We start from the raw sequence: 24,650 nt of genomic DNA on the forward strand, positions 1-24,650 counted from the left end.
GGGTTCTTCATAGGGTTCCTCTAAGAGTGTACACAGGTTTGGTTGAACTGTTTCTGACATACACATGATTCCCCATTTGGATTGAGCAGTTGTAGGAAGTGAAGGTCACAGAGGTCATGCAAGGGGCTTGGCGTTTCAAGGACAGAGGTGAAAAAAAAGGGTTTTAGCTGTAGCGTCTGTAGCATCTCCTCTATCTGCCGCTGAAAAATCTCCAGAGGACGGCCTGACCATGAATGCCTGATAAGTCTCAAGACAGAGGGTCATTCTACCCGGGGCCTGTGGGTGGAGGTCCTTGAGCCATGATGAATGCTGTGGCAGAGTGGGCAGTGGCAGTTTTTTACTCCTGGGTGGGAGGTCTGGTCAAGGGCCACATAACTGCGCTGCTTCTTAGAGGAATACTTCCCGTGCCTGGGTCCCACCACTGTAGGTGGATCCTGGCTGGCTCCTTGTTGTTGTTCCAGACGCTGGTCCACCAGAAGGCCAAACGTCCTCTGCTCTACAGGGGCCTTGAGGAGAGAGCCAAAGCCCACTCGCTGCATTCCTCTTCTCCTCGTCTTTTCTGTTTGTCAAGAGTTTGTCACTGTGGGTTGTCGCTTCTCCTTCTCCTCATCTCTCTCGGCACTACAGAGCTTCTTTTTATGGAACGGTCATAGCTTGGTAAATAAACATCTTTTAAAGTACATTCTAAGAAAAAAAGGGTTCCAAAAGGGTTCAGCGGCCGTCCCCAAAGGAGAACACTTTTTGGTTCCAGGTAGAACCCTCTGTGGAAAGGGTTCTACATGGAACCAAATGGGATTCTTTAAGGCTTCACCTACTTTAAAGGGTTCTCCTATGGAGACAGCTGAATAACCCTTTTTTTTTCTAAGAGTGGAGATCATTAACGGGCCTGATTGAAGTGGTCCGTCTCCCCAGCGAATATGTACTGTATCATGATGAGTGGCTGTGTGCTTTTCATCGTTCATTTCGTTCACCAAGGCCTATCATCTGTCTCCAGCCAGGCCCTGTGCCTGCCTCAGCCTACCCTTTGACGGACATGTTGCCGTGAGAGCCTCATTAAATGTTCTCATCGTAAAAGCACATGAATAATACGAATTGATGTGCTACATTGCAGTGTGCTACATTGCAAACCCTGAAGCAGCTCTGTAGAGACCCTTCTACCTCCTACCCCCTCCTCAGTGTCATGCATCAGCCCGCACATTCATTTCCCTGAATGTTGTTGACAAGCACCAGTGATTTATCATCCCCCGCTATCTCTGCTACTGCATCTTTGTTTGGGGAGAGGGGTAAGCATGATTTTGTTCATGTAATAAAGGAGCACACTGGGGATAAATCGCCTCTTTCTCTCTTTCGATCCCTGTATCTCACTTTTTCATCTCTTTTTTTTCCCCAAAGATGACGCAAATGTTTATTTGCTTTGGACCTGCTTCTGCCTGATTTTCTTTGACATTCCAGTACCACTTCATTAGTATATTATAAAGTGGGGCCGACGTTTCAGCAATATAGCGAGCGTTAATGAAAAGCAATCGTCCACAGTTTTTAAAGGCGTCGTAGCTGTGATCCACGCTCCTCTGAGCATATGACTAACAGCATTTCCTAGTAGAATATGGAGTTATATTAAGCTCCGTTATCTGTAGAGGGAACAGTGCGCTTAACTTATTTGGCAGGGAGAGTGTGTGAGGGAGACTATTTAATCAGCATTCAGCCCTGTTGATTGAATGACTGATGATATGTGATTAAAGTGGAGACGGTGGCCCGGTGCAGACGTATTCTGAGTGCATCTGCAAGTAGTGGCTGAGCCTAATGGAGACAGAGTCCTGTTCAGGTCTCGGTCACAGTATTGCTGTCAGGGAACCAAAGATAAAGCTTTAAAGGGGTATTCCACTTCAAAATCAAAGTCAGTCAGGTGTTTAGACTTTTTTATAGCAGTCTAATGTCAAGATGACTATCTTTATAAACTTTATTCATAACTATATTTTCTAACAATGCACACGTGGAATATATGGGCAATGCAAAACTATACAATTGTACATTTGTTGGTGTTTAATTTTCAGAGGTGTTTCAATGTCAACACTCTGGGTTGTGCACACACATAGGTATACAGTTCCTTTCCCAGAGTCCCAAAGAGAGGGAGAAGGAAAGGGGGTTAGACAGATTATTCAGTGTTTTTGTGTTTGCCAAGCATACAAGATGCAAAGTGACTTGTCGTCATACTGTAAGTGCAGTGGAAAGTGCTAATCAGAACAATGCTATTTGATGGCAGTTGATGATGGAGGTGATGGTGTGAGATGACTCTGTAACATAACAGGGCCACTGCCGGGAGGAAATAAGTCTGAACAGTTTGCTCATATTGTGGAGCTGCTGGAGCACCGGAGCACAGGCACGGCTTTCATCATTTTATAACATCAAATCACTGTGTCTTTATAGCAACGTCACAGCGGCACACACCTCAATCACATCTACTGGGAAAATATCTCTCTCCCTCATCCTCTCTCTCATTCTATCTCTCCCTCCTTTTCATACTATTTCCATGTATCCCTCTCCCTCTTTTTTTCTCCATTGTCTCTCTTTCTCCTGATCTGTCTTTTCTCTTTCCTGCTCTTCTGGTCTCTCATATTTCATGTTGTGAGGTGTAGGGTCACAATTACAGTTGCCTTTCACCAAGGTGACAAGGGATGTTTGGTTCTGTGATTTTTGTTCACTGGGAAAGTATCAGGGTCTTAGTGACTCCTAGAGAAATAAGAAAATACGTGCTGGTGGCGTCCTGGTTCCCCAATGGGCTTTGAGCTTCGGTTGAGACCAGCCGTCCTTCAATCCTTTCACAATCATATCTAAGAGCAATTTGTTTTAATAAGTAAATAGCTTCCGCTACAGAACCTGCTTTCATCTTAGATATTTAATTTCAGTGTCGCTCGTTCAAGTGCCTGTGATTTTTGTCGTTGTAGCTGACTCGAGTAGTATGGCTCTACCTCCATGTACATCATTCACACAACTGTAACAGTTTCGGCTTATGTGCTTTAATTGTACTCAGATCCACGATGGCCCTTTGGAAGATCGCTGATCCAGATTGTAATACGTCTCTTTGATCATAGAATCGGAACATCTGTCAGTAGATCCAGAAATTTGGTTCTAGTTTTAGTTTTTAAAATTCTAAATGCAGTGATATTCTTCCATCTGAATGCCTTGTTGATCCATTTTGAGTTACTGGGGCGGCAGGTAGCTTAGTGGTTAGAGCGTTGGGTCAGTAACTGAAAGGTTGCTGGATCGAATCCCTGAGCTGACAAGGTATAAATCTGTCATTCTGCCCCCTGAACAAGGCAGTTAACCCACTGTTCCCCGGTAGGTCGTCATTGTAAATAAGAATTTGTTCTTAGCTGACTTTCCTAGTTAAAGGTTAATTATAAAAAATAAATACTGTTGAGGTCTTTCTCAAACCTAATGATCTGCTCAAACCGGCTCAAACCAACGCCTGCCTTGCAGTTGCTCAGGCATCAGATAAGTGTCACTGTGAATCGGGTTGAAAATCCATACTTATAGGAGTTATTTTAGTGACACTGGCCTCCTTGTCCCACATAAACAACTATGCGGCTCTGACAATAGACCACTGTTGAGGAAATATTAGCATGCAGATTCCACTGTTTTTTTCTACACCATTTCGTCCAGTATAGTGTTTGCATTGTTCTTCAGGGAGCGCTGCACTCCACGCCCTGTGCTCCGGGAGCTAGCTAGCATGGTGGCTTCTGTCAGAGGGGATACGTTACAGTTAATGCCGTAGATCTCAGCATCACCCTAATGGCCATAGTGTCCATTTGCACATGTGGAAAGCAAATGGAGAAAGTTGTGAATTAGCGTGTCAGCATTGGACATTTTAAATGTCAAATGACTGACCTAGGGATATGAGTACCACCCTGCATCCCACTGCTGGCCTGAAGCTAAGCAGGGTTGTACCTGGTCGGTCCATGAATGGGGAGACCAGATGCTGCTGGAAGTGGTGTTGGAGGGCCAGTAGGAGGCACTCCTTTCTCTGGTCTAAAAAAATATATTTCCCATTGCACCAGGGCAGTGATTGGGGACATTGCCCTGTGTAGGGGGCTGTCTTTCGAGTGGGATGTTAACTGCAGTGTCCTGACTAAATTCCCAATCTGGCCCTCATTCCATCGTGGCCACCTAATCATCCCAAGCCTCCAGTTGGCTCATTCATCCCCCTTCCTCTCCCCTGTAACTATTCCCCAGTCATTGCTGTAAATGAGAATGTGTTCTCAGTCAACTTACCTGGTAAAATGATTCCCGTACTAGTACAGGAATGTGGAAAGTATGCCATTATCATTCCAAGAGAGCTATTGTGCTTGTGGTGGGGGTTTAGGGGATGATATGTGTGAGCTATGTTACTTTTATACAGTATTATAACTGTAAGGAACTTTTGCCATGGACTGAGGAGGAGACATTGTGAAACCGTTTTGATAGTCGGTAATGACCCCTGCTAACCATGTATGGTTTTCCCAGTTGCAGTAATCTCCTAGCTATGTATTTGATCTGTGTTCTAGATCTATTACAGGGCATGTCACTCAGGATCCCTTCTCTGTTGAGTTTCTCTGGCAGAAAGGGCAGGGTCTTGTCAAAGGGACTCATTGTGCAGGGCCCTTGTGCGCCATGCAGGCCCCATGGTCCAATAGATAACCCTTGTTTGTTTCTGCGCAGGCCTGGATGAGGCAGATGTGAACCCGAACAATGGCTACCCCTCTGAGAAGGCGGCGGCGGTGACTGACTCCACGGGCACTGAGGGGCCCAGCAGCTCCTGGAACGAGGCCAGCACAGCTGATGCTGACGATAGCGCCGTGCCACGCCCCCACCTGGTCCGCCTCTTCTCCCGAGATGCCCCGGGCCGCGAGGACAACACCTTCAAAGACCGCCCTTCTGAATCAGATGAGCTACAGACCATCCAAGAGCACAGCGGAGCGGGATCAGAGTGCGGTTCAGAGGATCAGGATCTAGACTAAGTTTGTTTCTTTGCTCTCCTTCCTCTCTCTTAATACCCCCTTCGCTCTTACCTGAGAGACAGAACCCCACTTACAGAGATACTAGCTGCACTACCCAACCCAAACCACTGACATGGCAACTGCAAGCTCCTCTGGACTGTCTAGCCTGGGAAGGAAAAAGAAGGCCCCTGGCCTTATGGATCAAATTGGGAACTTCTTTGGAGGGGACAAGAAGAGGAAGAGCAAGGTGAGGAAAGGAGAGAGTTTGATTTGTTTGAAAGATACACCTCTAATGTATCATTTTTGTGTTCAGCCTTAAGTTGAGTGACTGATGTCTGATTTGTGGTTTTGGCAGATTGTGAGCTGCAAGAAATTTGTCACAAGTTTTTGTTTCAATTTGCTACAATTTTATGTCTTTAAGAAAATAAAAATCATGTGATCTACCAAAGTTAAAGACATTCACCTGAAATGTGCTTATTTGCGATTTAATGGCATTGAAAACTTCATTTAGACACTGGATAACTGATATGGGTGTGGTTTGAGATTGGTGTAGCGCAAAGAGGCTTTGACTTAGTCTTTTGAATAATTGTTTTGTACTTGTTATTTTATCGTGGTACTATCATTAAAATTGTACATTTTATTTCAGTTAGAGCTTCAAAGCATCTGCGGTACTTATATGGTCATAAATATATCTAAAACTGGAGCCATTTTAAAGTTGTGTATCAGGTATTTTTAAGAGAGAATAATGATTCTGCTGATTTCATGGGGGAAATTTGAATAAATGTCAGCACCCTTACTTAGATGTATTTTGGGAGAGACTGTTATGGTTGTTAGGCTACCAATTTTCCTGATTTATTAGCTGTTTGCCATTTTAACTGTGGATGGTCCATAGTGGAGAACTATAACCTAAATGCCTTGCGTGGACCTCCATCGGGTACCTCCATCGGGTGTCTTCGACTAGGATTCTCTCACTCCTTCTTTACAAAGACAACTCGAGACCATAATATTGTACATAATCCAACATAAATAATATAATATACCATAGAAGAGGAAAAAACATTTATCTACGCTAAACCTTATCCTATATGGGTTTGTGTAGAATTCAAGATGCTGCGTTGTGTAGTTGGAGAACAGGTTCAGATAATATATGTAATTTAGCAGACGCTTTCATCCAAAGCGATTTACTGTCATGCGTGCATACATTTTAAGGGAATTGAACCCACTATCCTGCCGTAGCAAGCACCACCTGGACCCAGATGTGTGTGGATAACTGTTGCGGTATAGTGAGAATAATTGAGCCCACATTGCCTTGTTTGTCTCGCTCTCTCTCTCGCTCTCTCTCTCGCTCTCTCTCGCTCTGTGATGTGCTAATGCTAAATCCCAAAGCCTCTCCTTGAGCTGGTGACAAGGGATGTACTGTAGATATGAATTGATATAACAACCCAGTGCACATTTCAGTCAGCTTGCCACTGTTTGTGTATCAGTTGTCAACTTTAGACTTTCCTCTGCTTCCAACACACAACTTACTGTATATTACTACAGTTATGTGTTGAAGTTGGTACAGTGTATTGAAGAGAGTGTCCAACGCTGTTATGTTTTCCAGCTCTGTTTCAGTCCACTCTGGGGATTTGGAGTTAGTTCCTCATTGGTTCAGAGAGGAGAATGGTAGTTTCAGATGATCATCCAATAGGTTGCAGAATGTGGTTTGACAGTCGAGCCTTATAACAACTTCAGAGAGGACAAAAATCTTATGACTTTTGCAATTAAATCCCAGCTCAGTAATTTTAGTAGTGTTTTTTTTTTCAGTTTCAGAATGATTTGGTTGTGGGCATTGTAGATCAGATTCTTTCACATTTTAAACAACATTGAAACAACACAACATTGAAATGAGTGAAAATGTCAGTGTTTTTGCCTGTCAAAATTGAATGAACAGATTTATTGTAAAAAGAGGCAGTATTAGCTTGCTTTTTTAAAATCAATTTGTTTGAATGTCACCGCTCTGCTCTTTCAGGAAATCGTTTTCTACATCAGAGCAGTTAGTTTATGATTAAAAGAAACATGGAAAATATTTTTTACCAAGGGGATTGCCTTCAGATTTGTGATAAGTGTTTTTAATTTAAAATATGATACCTAACTCTCTGTTGCCTCGAGCATCATTTTTTTTTCCTGCACTGATCAAAGTTTGAAAAAGGATTAAACAGGTTAAACATTTTTATTTATTCTTAAAGGTCCAATGTAGCCGTTTAAAAAAAAAAATCTAATATCAAATCATTTCTGGGTAACAATCAAGTACCTTTACTGTGATTGTATTCATTTAAAATGGTAAAAAGAAACAAAAATAGCTTCTTAGCAAAGAGTAATTTCTCAAGCAAGAATTTAGCTAAGACTGTGTGGGAGTGGTTTGAGTGGGGCGGAGCAAACTAGCTGTTATTGGCAGAGGTTTGGAATGCTCTTTCTTATTGGTCTATTAACTAATTGCGGTCAATTAGTAATTAGTAAGTCTGGTAATCCCACCAAAATGGCTTAAATTTCAGGCTGTCATTTCAAACAGCTTTTAAACTAAAAGGGAATTGTCATAATTTTCACAATTTCACAGTATTATTCCAAACTCATGTGGAAATATACACTGAATTAGGAACACATCCTTTGGGGTGGACTATTCTTGATACACACGGGAAGCTGTTGAGCGTGAAAAACCCAGCAGCGTTACAGTTCCTGACATACTCAAACCGGTGTGCCTAGGCACCTACTTCCATATCCCATTCAAATGCATTTCAATTTGTCTTGTCCATTCACCCTCTGAATGGCACACAATACTACAATCCACGTCTCAAGGCTTTAAAATCCTTCTTTAACCTGTCTCCTCCCCTTCAAGTGACACAAATAAGAGCAGGTGTTCCTAATGTCTTGTACACTTTGTGTATATAAAACACAGGGACATCACATTTTTGACTGCACTGGGAATTACATTTTATAAAAAACAGTTTATAACAAAACATCAAGTAGGTCTAATGTTTTCAATGCATATTTTCCATAGAAACTCAGCATTAGTGGCCATGTCCATTACAGTGTTGAAAGAATGCCCATGTAGAGCACTGTATCAAATGTCGCTGTGTACTCTTGAGCATGTTCGAGTCATACATTTTATAGTTGCTTTCAACTGGTATGGGAGCCTCATATTCATTATCTCCAGCACCAAACCAGTCTACACATGTAAAAACGGTGTGTTTCTATGATCTGTGGTTAAAAAAAAACAAGACGATAGGTCCTAAAAATATACAACTCTTCTCATGGTCACAGGGTAGGATTTAAAAAAAATAAAAGTGATTATCGAAACCTGCAACGAATCCCCATGTCACCGCGAATCTCATGCTGTTTGAAAATCACTGTTTTTAAAACGTTTGTCATTGGGTAGAACTTATTGACTTTATATTTGTTGGTAAACAACGTTGAAATGAGCGGTTTTCACATCTGTAGACACTGGTAGTGTGCTGGAGATAATGAAAATGAAGTTGAAAAGTGGTAGAATTGCTCTTTTAATTTTTTTTTACTACAGTGGCTAAACCAGGGTCACAGTGTTTGTTGGTAGTCTTAAAACACATTTTCTTTGACACAAAAGTATACACCTCACATGGTTATGGTCTTTAAAAAAACAAACAGAAGACCATCTGTCCCACGTCAGATATAGAGTTGAAATGTATTACATTTTGAGTTTGCGTCCCAATATTACATTTTATATACATCACTAAAGACTGAAATATAATAAAACCGTTTGACATAGACACACCAGATTTGCCTTGCAATTTTATTTATTATTCATTCTGAAATTCTGAAAATATGGATAACATTCCACCCATGACGCCACTACTGTAGGTCCTTTGACTGCAGGAAAGGGCTACTGTTATTGACAGGTCTTTTCATTAGTTTATTCTGGTTTGAAACTAGTTCATGGGAATCAGCATGGTGATGTTATATTTTTCTTTAAGATATCACCAAAAAACGAAGACAAAACTGGTTTAACCTCAGGAACTGAAGCCAATTTGTTACCTGTCAAAGCTGATTGATAATCCCTATTATTCAAAAAACGGAAGACCTTATGAGACTAAATTGATGGATAAATTAGTGTCTATGTGCAGTCACCATGGAACTGAAACCCATGACAGGAAAATAAGCTAATTTAAATATGGGGTCTATTGGGTAACTTTGTGAGAACTTAGGACCCGATAGCCTAAGTTTTGCACTCGTCCTTGGACTCAGTACCAATCTGTTTGTGCCATCATGCCAAAAGATGTTGCTTGACAAGGAGTGGTATGATAGCAGAAGCAGACTGATACCCGGGCTAACTCAAACCCAGTGTCTTTGCCAAAAGCTTCTTAGAGCTGATCTCCTCTCGCCAGCTAGATGGAGCACCTCTCAGGTTCACTGGTGTCTTTTACTGAGACCTGGTTCAAATATGATTTTTAAAATCATTTCAAATACTTCAGCTGCGCTTGATTGTGCTTGCCTGGCGCAATGGAACCAATAGAATAGTCGCCAATGTGCAAAACCTGGCCATCTGGAACTCTTGGCAGACTAAAGCAAATGTTGAAAGTATTTTAAAGTATTTGAACCCAGGCTTTCCTTTACCCTGTCAGGAACTGTGTGTGTGTGTGTGTGTGTGTGGGAGTATGTTTGATCCCATTCGCTGATCTCTTTTGTAATGCTTTGAGATATCTAACCAAATGCTTGTATTTCCTGTGAATTGTAATGACCGACATCTGCTCCTGACCTGATCCTGTTCTGAGCTTTTGGATAAATGGCATGATTAAACTCTCTTAACAACACCCACCCTGAGCAGCGTATTTTTTTTAGGCTTTTGTATTGTTGTTTTTATTATGTAATGTCACTTTTTTTAATAACCCTCCTCTGATGCAACAGGCGCAGTCACACCACAGAATGTTTGGAACGAAAGCATAACTGGACACGATCACACTGATTTGAGCGTAGTGGTTATCGCTGATTTTCACATTGTATTATCTCAATCAGTGACGTTGACTGACAATTCCGTTTCGATCCGGTCTAGCTTGAGGAGGAACCTCTCCTGCTGGGATGAGGTGGTCTATGCTAGGAATAGGCCATGGAGAATCTGGCCCAGTTGAAGAGGGAGTGGAATGTTCATCGGCAAAACTATTCCCAATTGATTTGTCCTTTCACTTCTTGAGTGGATAAGTCCACACTCTGCAGTAACGGCATACTTGTCTAGATGAGGCTGGGAGAAGTGTTGTGTAGACTTAATGGAATTACGAGGCCGACTCTTAGCTCAGCTTTTATTAAGTAGCTTAAGGCCATGTAAAAATGATTGTTGTCATGCCAAACAGTCTGGCCTCACCTCGATCTCCATATCTGATCCTTCTGTCATTGATGGGCACAGTGAGAAGTTAAGTCGTGTTTGGCATGACAGCGTTAACAAATCTGGGACCGGGTTCATTTGCTGAATTTTTCTTTTGGAAATTCGTCTTTAGTACTGTCTGCCTTATAATTTTCAGGTGAATAAAAATTCTATTTCAGTCACATTTGTATTTGATGCTTTTTTAAATTGAAAGTCTTTTTTTGAATTGGTCTTTAATTGAATATCTTGGAAGGTTTATCAAGATCCAGTAAATCAGGATAAAACAACAGTGTTTATTTCTTGTTTTCATTTTGTATTCTGTTTAGCAAAGGGACAAATGACAGCTATTTTCAAAATCAACCTGAATACAAAATGAAAACGAGAAAGCCTGTCTCACTTTGTCCATCTCACTTTTTGGAGACCTCCAGTTAAGTATTGTCATTCGTAACTGAATATGAATAAGGACTGGAATCGCCAATGAGATGCTACTCGTCATTGAATTCATTAATGTGCCTCATGGTCAAAAATGAAAGGGTCAACCCTTCCTTGTTCTTAATTTTTTTAAATGTGTATATTTTACAAAATGTAAGACAGTTATAGTGATAGCCAGAGTCAAGTTAGTGCAGTCTCATTTGCATTTCTTCTAAAGTGTTCGTACTTGAGAGTGAAACCAGGGACAATGGAAAAATAACCTGAACTTCCTCTGAGCTCTACATTTATTTGACATATAGTTGCCATTTTATTTATTCAGAGTTGATGAGAACTGAGGAGTGTAGACCATACCTTCTATTAACTTACTTTCACCTGGCACTGTAAGACAAGCAGGGTCAAATGTCAAGAGCTAGGTCTTAGACGTTCGGTCCAGTATCCTGGTTTTGGATGGTAAAGAACCAGTTCAACTATGGTTTAGTAGATTGTAGTCCACAACTTTTGTCTTACTGTTGTCAGTGTTAGGGAATGACCTAGAGCTCCACTGCTTTCTAATATGACACTTTTGTTGTAAACGGTCAAACCCCTTTGAGGTAGTTGTACAATTCCTGCTAGCTTCTCCTAAATAGTTGGAGAAGTTGCAGCACAGAGACAACTGAAGAGGTTATCTGGCAGAAAGTCTGTCCTCCTGAGACTACCAACTGTCAAGTGGATTTCACTCCAAAGGAGTCAGTCGGTGGCTAGTGGATCTGCAACCCGGTGAGTCTTATTAATCAATCGCCGACTTGTCTGTTATGACACTGACGGACATTGATCTTTTGTGATCAATCAAGACCCAAGTCAAATGTAAAGCTGTGATGGGATTGAGAAGGAGCATGCACTGTATATGAATAATTGTAACGTATGGTGCGTGGATCTTTCACCTACTGTGGGTAAGACCTATTCATTTGACAGTGGGCGGTTTGTGATTTGTGTGTCCACAATGACTCACACACTGTCTCAATAGCATAGGATGTAGTGATCACTATGTGGCCCTCCTATCCTCCTGCTCCTTCATAAATAATACATTATTACAATGAATTTTTTTCCGGAATAAATTATTGACTGTGGTCCATTTTTGAAAGAGTCAGCATCTGTCAAGGTTTGACCTGCACCTCTGAGGAGAGAGATTTAACACTAATTAAATCCTCAGGGAGGTGTCCTATGAGTCCTGAATACTCTCTCGACCTGGGTTTAGGTGACCTTGTTCTTCACTGCAGGAACCTTTTGGTTACACTTTATTTGACACGTCACTATGACATTAACATGAAGGTGTAAATCTGGTGTCAAACCCATTCACGACTGCGGTTATAACGTATGACTGTTGTCATGATAGAGGTAACGTTTGGCTTTATGACTGTACTGGCCTAACGCCCCTGGATAACAGCCTCTATGTCAGAGGTGAAACGAAGTGTCAAATTAAGTGTTACCGAATTTTCTCTATGTTGGCTGGGCTGCCACGCTAGCAGCTAGCTGAGTTTAGAAATGATGAACGGACGTCCACTGCTATGTAAATCCATTCACGTATGTTGAGGATGAAATGGGCTTTGTAGCTTTATGAAAGTTGGATGACAGTGAGGCATTTTTATAGTTTTTCTTTTTCTTTTCCGCTGTGGAACGAGCTCCTTTGTGAAATCTGAATTGTGGGTAAATAACAATGCACTTCCGTGCCAGGAACACACACTTATCTCTCATACTCTTCAAACATCAAACCGAGAGAGAACATTCCCTCTATCCATTCCTCCCTCCCGACACAATAATCCCCCGCTCGGCTCTATCCTGAAAGGACTCTCCTTGCATCAGAATGCTGTTGTCCTTTGAACACTCCTCGTGTTGGAAAATCAAAACCGATACTGACAACGTCCATTGCAAGATGATTCAGTAAAGGACATGTGAAGATCGTAACTGAATATTGTGATCCTTCTTTACAAATATATCAAACCGATTCGAAATTCAGAATTGAATCGTTCAATGTCTCTCTCGCTCTAACTTCTCTCCCTCCACTTTCGGACTCATCTTTCTCTTCCTAACTCTCTCTCAGGCTACTCGATCTCTGGACCTGTATTTAATGGGAACATAAGTGGAACGTCTGTGTGTAGTACCTCACTTTGATGGGAATATGTGACCTCAAGTCAATGTTCAATGTTCCAAAATAAATCATTCCTAATCAACTGCAGGACCGGGTTCTGCAATGGCAATCAGTACTGAACCCCTCGCGCTGCATCCCAAACGACACCCTATTCCCTATACAGTACACTACTTTTTGATGGGCATTGGTCAAAAGTAGCGCACTATATAGGGAATAGGGTGCCATTTTGGGACGCAGCCCAGTTGTCTCCATTTTGGTGACAGAGCTGCTGGAACACACAAAGAATAACCGTTGAGTCATCCAGTCGCAGCTGCGAGGCAGATCAGTTCTTCACAACAACCACAAGTGGTGAGATTAATTCACCTGTACCAACTCCAGCACAAAAGCAATGAGCATTTGGTTTGGTTGAAAACAACTTATTTTCCACGTCTTTTCAACTTAATTTGCTCTTAGGGAACAAACTGACCGACCAACAACCATGCTACCTGGCTATTCTACTGAGCATCTTCTGTATTCATAAATGTGTTGGATATTTTCATCCAATTCCAATAGTTTGATAGATTTTAAATTCCCTCTGGTCCTCTGGGTTAGAGGACCCGGGGCTAAGAACAAACACATTTTCTATGTTAATGTGTTTATTTCCTGAGGTCATTTTCTGCTTGAGTCTGCATCCATCCAGCCATCTATCCATCCATATGTGGGCTGAAAAGACAGTGAATGAAATGCAAGTGGAAGCACTAATGAGTGTATTATATTGTGAACGATGTACAGGGGTGAAAGTTTGCCTTCTCATTTTGGTAAAGTTCTTTCATGGGGATAATCGCAGTGATTCAGTGAGAGCCTCAGCCTCTCCAGTCTCTTCACTCACTGACATGAATGGAGGAAATAAAGGTCCCCTCGCTCTCACTCCACAAAATACCACAGAGAGAGAGAGGCACTCATTAGGATGAAATGGGTTTCGCTATATCAAAGGATGTTATTCACAAACATACCCCTAAATAGCCGACTGGGAATAATCAGGGTTATTATTGAGAAAATGACAATGAATCATTGCAGATTCACACCATTTTAATTAAGGTCCCAGTTGTGTGTGTCTAGAAAGTACATGTTAGAGCCTATTGTGAGAGGGGGGTGCTATTTATTCAAGTTCAGGAGAATGAGACGGAGCTAATTTTGCATTCATCCCTATCCAATCCTCTAAAGGTTTATTTGTCTGAAGTACTTAATTGTATTGATTTCTACTTAACTTCCCCTTCAACAGCATTTAGTGTTGATATTTATCACACTTTGCAAAGATCCAAAACATTTCTTACTGACTTTATTAATTAATTTATAATTCCTTCATCCAGTTAGTTTTTAATCACTTGTTTTCAGTTTGAATGAGTTTTGGATGGGCGTTATCTGTGTACGCCTACGTGAGTCTGCTGTGAATGACTCGGAGAGCTTGTCTCAGGTCCTCTGTGATGTAAGAGCTCCCCAGGTAGTCCATCCAGCTGAAAAAGAAGCTGTTCTACAGCCCCAGAAAATGTGCTTCAGCATCCCTGGTGTTTGGCAATATGCCACCAGCTGTTTCCAATTCTAACACCTTTCAGGAGCTGGAGAGTGGAGGCAGAGTAGAGCCTGGTCTGGTTCAGGGAGCACACTTTCTTGTTAGGTTGTGTTGGGCTATATGTATTCCCGCTGTGCCTTTATAACGTTCTTCCATCCCTCCCTCCTTTCCTTCTTCCATCCCTCCCTCCTTTCCTTCTTCCATCCCTCCCTCCTTTCCTCCTTCCATCCCTCCCTCCTTTCCTCCTTCCCTCCTTTCCTCCTTCTATCCCTCCCTCCTTTCCTCCTTCCATCCCTCCCTCCTTTCCTCCTTCCATCCCTCCCTCCTTTCCTCCCATCCCTCCCTCCTTTCCTCCCATCCCTCCCTCCTTTCCTCCTTCCATCCCTCCCTCCTTTCCTTCTTCCATCACTCCCTCCTTTCCTTCTTCCATCACTCCATCCTTTCCTTCTTCCATCACTCCCTCCTTTCCTCCTTCCATCCCTCCCTCCTTTCCTCCTTCCATCTCTCCCGCCTTTCCTTCTTCCATCCCTCCCTCCTTTCCTTCTTCCATCCTTTCCTTCTTCCATCCCTCCCTCCTTTCCTCCTTCCATCCCTCCCTCCTTTCCTCCTTCCATCCTTTCCTCCTTCCCTCCCTCCCTCCTTCCATCCTTCCATCCCTCCCTCCTTCCATATCTCCCTCCTTTCCTCCTTCCATATCTCCCTCCTTTCCTCCTTCCATCCCTCCCTCCTTTCCTCCTTCCATCTCTCCCTCCTTTCCTTCTTCCATCACTCCCTCCTTTCCTTCTTCCATCCCTCCCTCCATTTCTTCCAGGGTTCCTTCCGTGGCCTGTCCTCCTCTCCTGCCAGACCTGCCAAGGCAGCCCCTAAGGGAGGGGAGAACGCTGTTGTACGCCTCTTCAGAACGATCGTGAGTCACCCCATTTGCATAGTTTGTTTTGCATGTTTGACTTGTTGATATGAGGGCGGCAGGTAGTCTACCAGTCAAGAGCAGGTAGCCTAGTGGTTAAGAGCAGGTAGCCTAGTGGTATAAATAACTTTAGGCCAGTTAACGAAAGGTCACTGGTTCGAATCCCTGAGCCAACTAGGTGAAAAATCTGTTGATGTGCCCTTGAGCAAGGAACTTAACCCTAATTGATTCTGTAAATCGCTCTGGATAAGAGTGTCTGCTGAATGACTCAAATGTAATTGTGTTTCTAAAGGTCTGTGTCACTCTCTCCCCTCAGGTGTCCCCTGCCCCTCCTAAGTCTAGGGTGAGCCCCATTTACCTTACTCTTTGTCATTATTGTCCAATTGAGGAGTTGAAGGTTGTTTTAGTCTTTGGATGTGATTGTGTATTTGGCTTTGTTAACATATGATGTCACTGAATGTCATGTACTGTATGTCACTGAATCTGTGCTCTCTCTGATGACGCGAGCGTCTGCCTTACTCTGCTATGCTCGACCCTGGATGTGGACTCATCTCTTCTTGCTGCCTTTGCTCTGAGTAAGACCTGAGTGTTTAACTTTCCTTCCCTCACCCCTGTGTCTCACCCCTGTCTGTTCCCTGTCTCTGTCTCTTACATGTCCTTGTCCAGTGGACGGCAATGACTGCGAAACTAGGCCTGGTACGTGGTTAAACGCTACAGCTAAAGAAAGCTAAGAGAAAAATGCCAGGCCGTTCCTTAAACAGTATATTCTGTAGCTATTTTAAGGCTTGAGAGCTTGTTCTAATCCAAGCGTACATGCATAACGCCCTCATCAGTTTTTCTCTTTTATTAAATAATGTTTTGAGTGGTTTTGTTTGGCAAGCTCTCTGCCTCCGGCTCAATTGAATATCCTTTTCTTTATTTGCTGAAGTCGTTTTTCCCTTTTCGGTATGATAACCAGCAACTTAATCCTGCTTTTTCTTATTCGCCCTGCTGAATTTGAAGTCTTGTCCTCTTCTCTTGTGTGTCTGTGTGTGTGTGTGTGTGTATATGTGTGTGTGTTTCAGTGGTGGCTGCTAAGGGGAGGACGGCTCATAATGCCTGGAATGGATTCAATGGAATTGTATCAACTGCATGGAAACCACGTTTGATACCATTCCATTGACTCCTTTCCAGCTATTATTATGAGCCGTCCTCCCCTCAGCAGCCTCCACTGGTGTGTGTGTGTGTGTTGTGGATGTTATGAGTCACACATAACAGCTAACACTGTGTGGGGGTGAAATAACAGAGTGATAAGGGATGAGACCTTTTTAAAGCTCTTCTCTGAGGTAAGGGGATCTTTAAATGACCATTTGAAGTGTCCCTCCCCACCTTTAATTCACCCTCATGCACGTTTATTGTGAACCGTTCTCAGTCTATTCCCCCTGTGAGAGTCTGAGCAGCCACCTCAGCTCAGCTGTTACTGAGATTGCATTTTCACCACGTTTGATTTAGAAAGCGAAACACTTCCACTTTGATTGATTTGCTCCACTGCTTCAACGCCACTGCAAAAGGAGCCACTTTTTGATCTAGGCTGGTTCCAATACTGCCTGTAAAATTTCACTCCGTGATGCGCGTCACTGACTCAATAGCCGTCTCTTCTATAACCTCGTCACCTGCTGGCTTTCAATTGAGCTCGGAGACGAGGCTATTTGCTTCTGTTGTTTTCACGCAACATGATATTATCAGAACCTGGTTTTGTACTAAACGGCCGTGCAATACCCACGTAAGATATGATGTCGCTTTTTAGCCTGGAATTAGTCAATCATTTAGATGAACAAAGACAGAGATGCAAAAGCACACACTGGGCCACCATGCTAGGTGACAACAACAGTGTCTCCTGGTGTCTTACCTCACTCCTGCTCTCTTCCAGGGGTCTCAGAAGTCAACAGGATCCGCTAAGGCAAAGAAGGCCGGTGCAGGAGACAGCGGAACCCTGTCCAAGATCTTCAAAATGGTAAACTAAAAAAAACGAAACCCATTTTTAAGTGACAAAAACGCTGTAATCTGCCTTTGACATGAACATAAAAAAAGGGAATATCCCATTATATAATTCCCTTTGTATGTTATTGAAACTAATTCCAGAATGTGCGCTTGATTAAACAGATGGGATCTCTTTCTCTTTTATTCTTCCCTCCCGTCTCTCTCTCTTCTTCTTCTTTCACCTCAGTGATGATACCCAGCACTCAGTGAGTAACAGATGAGTCACGAGCGGCAATATATATGTACTCTTAATTGCTATTATGAATTTATTCAACGTTGATACGCTAAGGTGTCACCTTCCATTGCCTATCATACCGCCAGCAGAATAACTGCACCTTGAGACAGCCTCTAGACAGTGATAATTACAGTGTCTGGCTGATGCTACAGGCTTCATTGCATTAAAGAGTGCAGTTTTGACGTCAAAGGTAGTGCTATTTTTGGCTTGGATATGGACATGTAGCGCCTAACATAATTGGCTGCTTACTCGCAGACAGTGACCTTGCACCTGTGGGCCTACACCTGGCTGTGTAATGAATGGATTAGAAACAAGCTTTCGGAATAGTAGCCCTGCTTACTCTTAATGGCTGTTCTAGGAGCTGTGCTAACTGCAAATGGGATATGCTTAGCAATTACAATTGTGCCATGTGGTAGCTTTGCTTACTTTGCCGATGGCTTAAGGGACTGCATACACACCATAAGGTAAGCCAAGCTATTATGGAAGCAGTGCCGTTCATTCTTTCAACAACTAGGATATTGCCCTTTTCATTACATTGACCATCTGGTTCATGCATGTGTGTACCAAGTACACTGTATACGATACTGGGATGTATTACTACACAGGCAGACTTATACAAGAGGTTTCTCTCCGACCTAGTAGGCCACACACAAAGGCAAGGCAGACACACTTATGTGCACTTGAGTGAACATTTGCGGACTTTTCAAGGAGCAGCATAGTACCCCGATGTGTTCCTCTCAAACAGACGACGGAGGTGTTTGAACAGAGAGTATACCCTCCGTATGAGATTTGAGGTATTTGTTGCTACAATCGGCAGCATCCACTATTGACAGACTCTCCCCGTTTATTCCAGGCCACGTTTCTCCCTCTGCTCCCGCTGTAGCGCGACAGGCTCTGAACTGGAGCACATACTTAAGCAGTGCATCCACTTACTGTGATAAGCTGTCAGCAACAGCTGACACGCTCCCTAACAGTAGAGAGGGAACATGTGCATTGTTGAGCAATGGCACGCTGCCCGTCTCTCTCCTTCTCAGTCTCTGCCTGTCTTTGTCCATCTTCTGTCTCTACTGTGTCTCTCTCGGCCTCTCTCTTTTGGTCTCTGCCTCTTTCGCTCTCTGTCTCTCTCCTTCTCTCGCGCTCTTCGTTTATCTTTCTCACCTCTCACTCTGCCGATAGACTCACGTTCTCCTGTGAGTATTGACTCGGAGAAGCTCCTGCATTCTGAGAGGCTGTTTGTCTCTCCTTGCGTTATCCATGGCATGGTGAATGCTAATCTCTAGGACATGCTCTGGAGGTCTCTGGCAGTTTTAATTATCCAGTCTGGCCCAAGCTTCAGACACAGTTATTTTAATTAGGCAGAATAGGCACAGGGAGCATATGTTCCCGTAGGTACAGTCAGCGCACTCACAGTGGGTGTGTTGATTAGCAAGGCAACCAAGCACAGTCATCTTCAGCATACCCTACAGTAGGCCTACTTTTAAAAATGTTTAGAGTATCTGTATATGTTCACGTGCTCCCTGCATGGTGTCTTTGCTAGCTGGACTATGTGGCATTACGATAACTAAAAGATGACGAAGACGATCAAAATCTACAAATGTGTGGGTAAATAGACCACCAAATCTTCTCTTCTTCGTTTCCCCACAATCTCTCTGCCTAATTGGCGTTAAGCTAAAGCCACCATCTCCAGCGCTTCTGATTCCTCTATCTTGAATCGTTATCTGGGGACGGACTTTTATTTCAAATGTTCATTTGTGTGGTGTTTTCCATTCTCCAGTTCTGTTACTGCTTTCTAATTAGTCTGTTTCGAACCGATAATGATTTTAAGCTCAAATTGCTGTAAGAATGGCTCAGAGCTTGGTCCGTTTCCTCCCATCTCCTTTTGTTTTAGGAGATTTAAAGGCTTTGTACGTTATGGATTATATTCATTCCAATAGTTCTCCGTAAAGAATTGTCTCATTTATATAATCTTTGTTTCGTTCCAATCCTCCCCTCTTTCTCCTACTTTTATATCCCCACGAGAAAATGCACAATCTATTCTTAGGGAATGAGCTTGGTACAACACATCATTGATAAGTTTTGGCAACAACATGCACATTTGAACTGGGAGATGTTTCTTTTTAAGGCATAGCTGAGAATTCACAAAATAAACAATTCTGATAATACCTAGAACTCCCCCACTTATTCTAACCAAACAAAAGTACACAAACTCCCCCACTTATTCTAACCAAACAAAAGTACACAATTCGTTAGCGAATGACAAAAACAGTCCATTTCCTGATTGTTATTTCGTTTCTCACTCTCTTGCAGGGCACAAGCCGGACTGGGTCTCTACCCAAAAAATGAGGTCCCCTTTCAAGAGCATAAAGGCAGATGTCAAGAAAAGGGATGCAAGTGGAGGAAAACAAAGAAGATACAAGAACAGATCTTTGTCAACTCACACACCTCTTCTCCCTGCTTTTCTAACACTTTCATTTTATAACTCAAATGCCTCCCCCACCGCACCCGGCTGGTAGATATAGCGACACAATCTGTGCCTCCCCCCACCCCGCCCCTGCTCCACCCTCCTGTGCAACCATCTTGGATGTGAACTGTTGCTGAAGTCATCCGGACCCCCTCTTACAGCCTAAAGGACCCCTGTCATAGCTTTACAGTATATGTGTCTTCATTTCTATTTCTGTCTGTCTGTATAGTCGTTTAACAAGGCTGGCTAACTGGACCAGACCTGGCTGAAGTAGCTTAGGTCCAATTGACCTGGCCCCTGACCGCTTGTGGTTGTGAAAGTATGACCAGGTCTGGTTCTGGTTCAGAAACGAGTGATTATCTGTCTTGTCATGCTCGTCTTTGCCCCTCCCCCAAACACTCTCCCATTTCTGTACATCCTGACATGAATTCATAGCTAAGCATCGTCTTACTCAGTTGGTCATGTGTTTGTATGTCTCCCCTCCTGTATCATCAGTGTAAGTGTCCTGTCTTAAGTGTTGCTGTCTTTCCATGTTTTTACATTAGGGTCTATGGCTGGCTGTGATCTTCGGTGGTAAAATGACATCGAGCTACTGAAAGCTGTTAACCTACTAAAAGTCTCTTGTCTGTAGTATCCACTGAATTGTAGACGTCAATGGATGATATCATTTCTAATGTTGTTTTCATTTGATTTCCTGTACATGTAGATTGATTAAGACACTAATGGGAGTTTTTCCATCCAGACACAACTGGGATTCGTCTAAAGTGCACTGTTTTGACCGTTGAAAAGCCCAGACACTGACTGCTCTGAAACCAAGCTCACGCTGGACCTGCTACAAGCATGGCATTTCCAACGGGGGACAGATTCAGACCCTTCCCCCATTATTGTAGTCTAGATTCTGTAGTCTTGTCTTAAGTATCTCTTGCTTTATCTATCATAGCACTGCACACAATATGAATACAAAAACAGCTAGCTAAGCAATGCCATTTCTGACTGCCAAAAACAATGTGGTGTGTTTACTCTGTGTGGATATTAAAGACCAACACTGTCATAAAGGTGCTCGTCATTTAACCATGTAAAAGCATAAACGTTATTTAAAAAAAAACATAAATGGATATAGAGGACGTGGAGTTTGTCGACCAAGGCACGAGCGACGAGTTGCATAAACTGCTTATTACTGTCCAATACCCCCCCCCCACACCAGTGTCTTTCCTCAAGTTGTTTAAAAACAAACGTGTGTCATCTGTAGCATTACTCTGCCTGCCCCCGTCGCCCCTCCCCCATGTCTTAAAGTGTGCGTGCGTTTTTGTATGGGTCCTGTGAATGAATGTAAATGAAACTCTTGAGACCCTCGTTGTATCTGTAATAAAAAAAAGATGTACGATCAGCCACTTAACTAGAAGAAATAAATAAAGCAATTAAAAATCATAAAACCGTTATGAGTCTCCGGTTGTGTTGTTTGATAGAAGTTTAAAAGTAGTGTACACAGATAAGGTACAAGAAGTGATGAAACATTTAACACTATCTTTATTAAGGTCAGGTCATTTGAAGCAGACTCATAAGAGCTGCATCTCACTCCTGTTTCCGAGAGTAATTGTGTTTGCATAATCAAGGAAAGGAACGTAATAATGCCTCAATGTGGGGGAAGCGACATTTGAATTTATAAAAGTTGAAAGTAGTCATGCTTTTTCCATATGCTGTGAAAGTTTAATAACTCTGGGACTAATGAAAGAGAGGGACAGATGGGTTTTGACAATAGATTTTTCATGTGCTAAACACTTGCCTTTTCTAGATACAAGGCATTGACGCAGAGACATACTGAGATCTTCACATATTACAGAAAATCAAACAGATGAAATGCAATCAACTTCACACATGATTTCTAAAACAATTGGCACACATTAAATCTGTAAAAAATGAATGGTTTTATTAATTAAATACTTTAACATTACAAAATACATTCCTGACAAAAAAACAAAAACACTTAACAGCTTATAGTCTGTAAACTGGTTCAGCAATTGACAAAAAATGAATTATTGTTCACAACCAATTTGATACGGAATCCAAAAATATATGCAATCTTTCATACACTATTTACATTGCAAAATAAAATAGATTACAAAATGGCTGTGCATAAGCTTACAACTAAATTACAATTTCATGCAACACATTGTGAATGTGGAAAGTCAACCCCTGAAGCCCTCATACAGCAGCCAATAACAGTGGTATCACACGTCATCATCATTGTCAAAATTACAGGCATAACATTTAAGAGAGGGATCAAATCCACACCAAAACCAAGGTTTAAATACTATTCAAAATCATTATGCTTGATCGAGCTTGCCAGGCACAATGAAACCTATAGAGTAGTCATGTGCAAAATTGCATTCTGCAAACCCACCCATCTGGCACTCCAGGCAGACTAAAGCGAATGATTTCAAAGAGTAGCGTATTTGAACCCAGGTCTGATCCATATGAATGACCCTTAGCACTTTATAGTCTCACCATTCAAGGCTACCTTTAACTTTATGGCCAAAAAATTCACCAATAACAAACCCTTTAGCTTGCCTTTTAGAAAAGGGTATAGGAGAAATATGCAAAAAAATGTGATTTTAAAAGGAAATATTTTTCTGGTAAACTGCACTCCAATGTGTGTGCCTGTTAAAGCACAGCTCAATTGTCAAACAGTTAATGGAGCAGCCCCAGGAGCATGGGAGAGATGGAGTTCCCCGTCTAGAAACAACCCCTGCACCCAGCCCGTTATATGCTAAGCGTAGATCTGAAATGATTGGATAGGAATAAGCAATAAGGCTAACGTTTCATCCAGCCTTTCAGCGGGCAAGGTGGAGTTCTCACACTATTGCTTATACCTAGTCCGTAATAGGAAATATGAAGCAGTTTGTGACTGACTACTGCTGACGTAAAAAAAAAGGCTTTAAAAAAATACATTATATTGATTGACTTATGGACTGCGGATCTACAGGGGTGCCTAGAGAGGGTAGGATCTGTTTGTGAATGGGGCTTGTGAGTGGTTATACTACTCTACAGGGAGACATGAACCAGTACCGCAGGACTGACAGTGCAGCCATGCAGATCTATAGTGTTTGCTCCTCTTATTGGCAAACAGAGTAAACAACAGTCTAGGAACAAACCGCCAGTAGCCTACCTCAGCTTGCTACAGCCCCGACCGGTGAACTGTACTGGGAGGTCAGCGTCTTGATTACCAAATGGCTTATTGACTAAAACGTCTCATAAGGGACTCGTACTAATGAGATTCAGAGCGCAGGCTGATTCAGCAATTTAAGTACCAGTTCTCTGCCTTTAAAGGGACAATCCGCAGTTCAAACAATAACAAGAGGCCACCCCGCCACTGATTTGGTAAATAGCTGAGGGATGGTGCAGGAAAAATGTAACCACTCTCAAATTCATGAGACAGAGCTATGGATGCCAGGACTAAACAACCATGATATCAAAAGGATAGTTTTAACCATAAAATGTTTGTTTACAATTGCTTATTTATTTAAATTGTATTTTTGTAGCAATCACAGATTGCCCCTTTAATGCATATCTGAGGACAAGAGAAAAAGGCAGAAATAGCTGCTGCTAAGCCAATGTGTGTAGGTACAGCCGCACACGCTTTCTGTTTTCAGTATTTGATTGGCAACATCACCGTGGGTATGCTTTAGAAAAAGTGCAGAACTGTCCAACTCAATTAAAAAGCTGTTGGTGGTGGGGGGGTGATCTGAGTGCTGTTTTTCCACACCTACTTAGTAGTAAAATCAGTGCTTTGTATCATCAGTGCACAGACTCCTGGTAAAGAGTCTATGCTGGGATGAACAGGGATAGTAAATTCAATTCTGAGCTGGGATCTAAGGGAAGACGTTGGGAATGCCACAGTGCCAGTCTCCAGAAGACCCCTGGACAACCTCTTCCATGTCATTCAACTCAGGAGGGACATCCACTTCCGTCTCTGTCCCCTGCTCCAAAGTCATCTCCTGGGTCCGATCGAGACCTGTGTCCAAGAGAAAGACGGAGAGACAGACAGAGACACACAGAAAGAGAGAAGGAGAGAGAGAGTAAGAAAGAGAAGAGAATGAAAGAGAGAGGACAGAGTGAGAGGGACAAAGTTACTCATGAACATTGCTGTTAGGCTGGAGAGAAAGTGTCAAGGGAGTCTCAGAGTTAAAAAAAAATACAGTACAACACACAATACATTTATCACCTGTGGTGAAGTAAGTTAGAGGAAGGGGTGAGTGACAAGTGAAAGTTTACCAGAGCTCTTTCTCAACTGTCAAAAGAAAATCCTCGCCTTTCGATGCATTGATCTGGAAGAATTGACAAGGTGACAATGAGTCAGCCTGAGGAGGACGAGTTGCCTTCAGCCATATTGTTTTCCCCAAACTGTGCAGATGAGGTGGTGGTGAGGACAGACGTTTTAAAGCAGTCGAGACAGAGCCTTTGTGTCCGGGATCCATCAATAGACATGAGAGTTAGTTCAGCAGAGGACATTTCCTTTGTACTAACCATCAAACGTTTAAATGGAGGTATACAGAACCAAATAGGCACAAACGGGAGAGTGCG

The 24,650-nt window shown here is 42.5% G+C and overlaps 3 protein-coding genes across 14 annotated transcripts in view; 2 read left to right on the plus strand and 1 right to left on the minus strand.

Annotated features, from left to right (window-relative positions):
• Positions 1-5,199, plus strand: part of LOC112223130 (myelin basic protein) — a 53,103-nt gene extending 47,904 nt beyond the window's left edge. For all 3 annotated transcript variants that reach the window (XM_024386109.2, XM_042304464.1, XM_024386110.2), the window contains exon 4: positions 4,696-5,199. In XM_024386109.2, coding sequence (XP_024241877.1) covers positions 4,696-4,994 — 299 coding nt within the window. In that variant the 3' untranslated portion in view covers positions 4,995-5,199. The remainder of the gene's footprint in view (positions 1-4,695) is intronic.
• Positions 5,089-21,506, plus strand: LOC112223131 (myelin basic protein). 8 transcript variants are annotated; one of them, XM_024386115.2, is made up of 7 exons: positions 5,089-5,220; positions 15,259-15,354; positions 15,671-15,697; positions 16,021-16,050; positions 17,264-17,347; positions 17,561-17,579; positions 19,916-21,506. In XM_024386115.2, exons 1-6 carry the CDS (start codon positions 5,107-5,109, stop codon positions 17,561-17,563), a joined length of 354 nt encoding a protein of 117 aa, XP_024241883.1. In that variant the 5' UTR covers positions 5,089-5,106; the 3' UTR covers positions 17,564-17,579; positions 19,916-21,506. The 8 variants fall into 8 exon arrangements, with proteins under 8 accessions (XP_024241883.1, XP_024241885.1, XP_024241879.1 ...); XM_024386117.2 differs by having other exon boundaries at positions 17,273-17,347; XM_024386111.2 differs by lacking the exon at positions 17,561-17,579.
• LOC112223129 (zinc finger protein 236) overlaps positions 21,169-24,650 on the minus strand; it is a 109,709-nt gene continuing 106,227 nt past the window's right edge. For all 3 annotated transcript variants that reach the window (XM_024386108.2, XM_024386107.2, XM_042304463.1), the window contains one exon: positions 21,169-24,081. In XM_024386108.2, coding sequence (XP_024241876.1) covers positions 23,939-24,081 — 143 coding nt within the window. In that variant the 3' untranslated portion in view covers positions 21,169-23,938. The remainder of the gene's footprint in view (positions 24,082-24,650) is intronic.

Source organism: Oncorhynchus tshawytscha, linkage group LG23 (assembly GCF_018296145.1).
Source record: "Oncorhynchus tshawytscha isolate Ot180627B linkage group LG23, Otsh_v2.0, whole genome shotgun sequence".
NCBI lineage: Eukaryota > Metazoa > Chordata > Actinopteri > Salmoniformes > Salmonidae > Oncorhynchus > Oncorhynchus tshawytscha.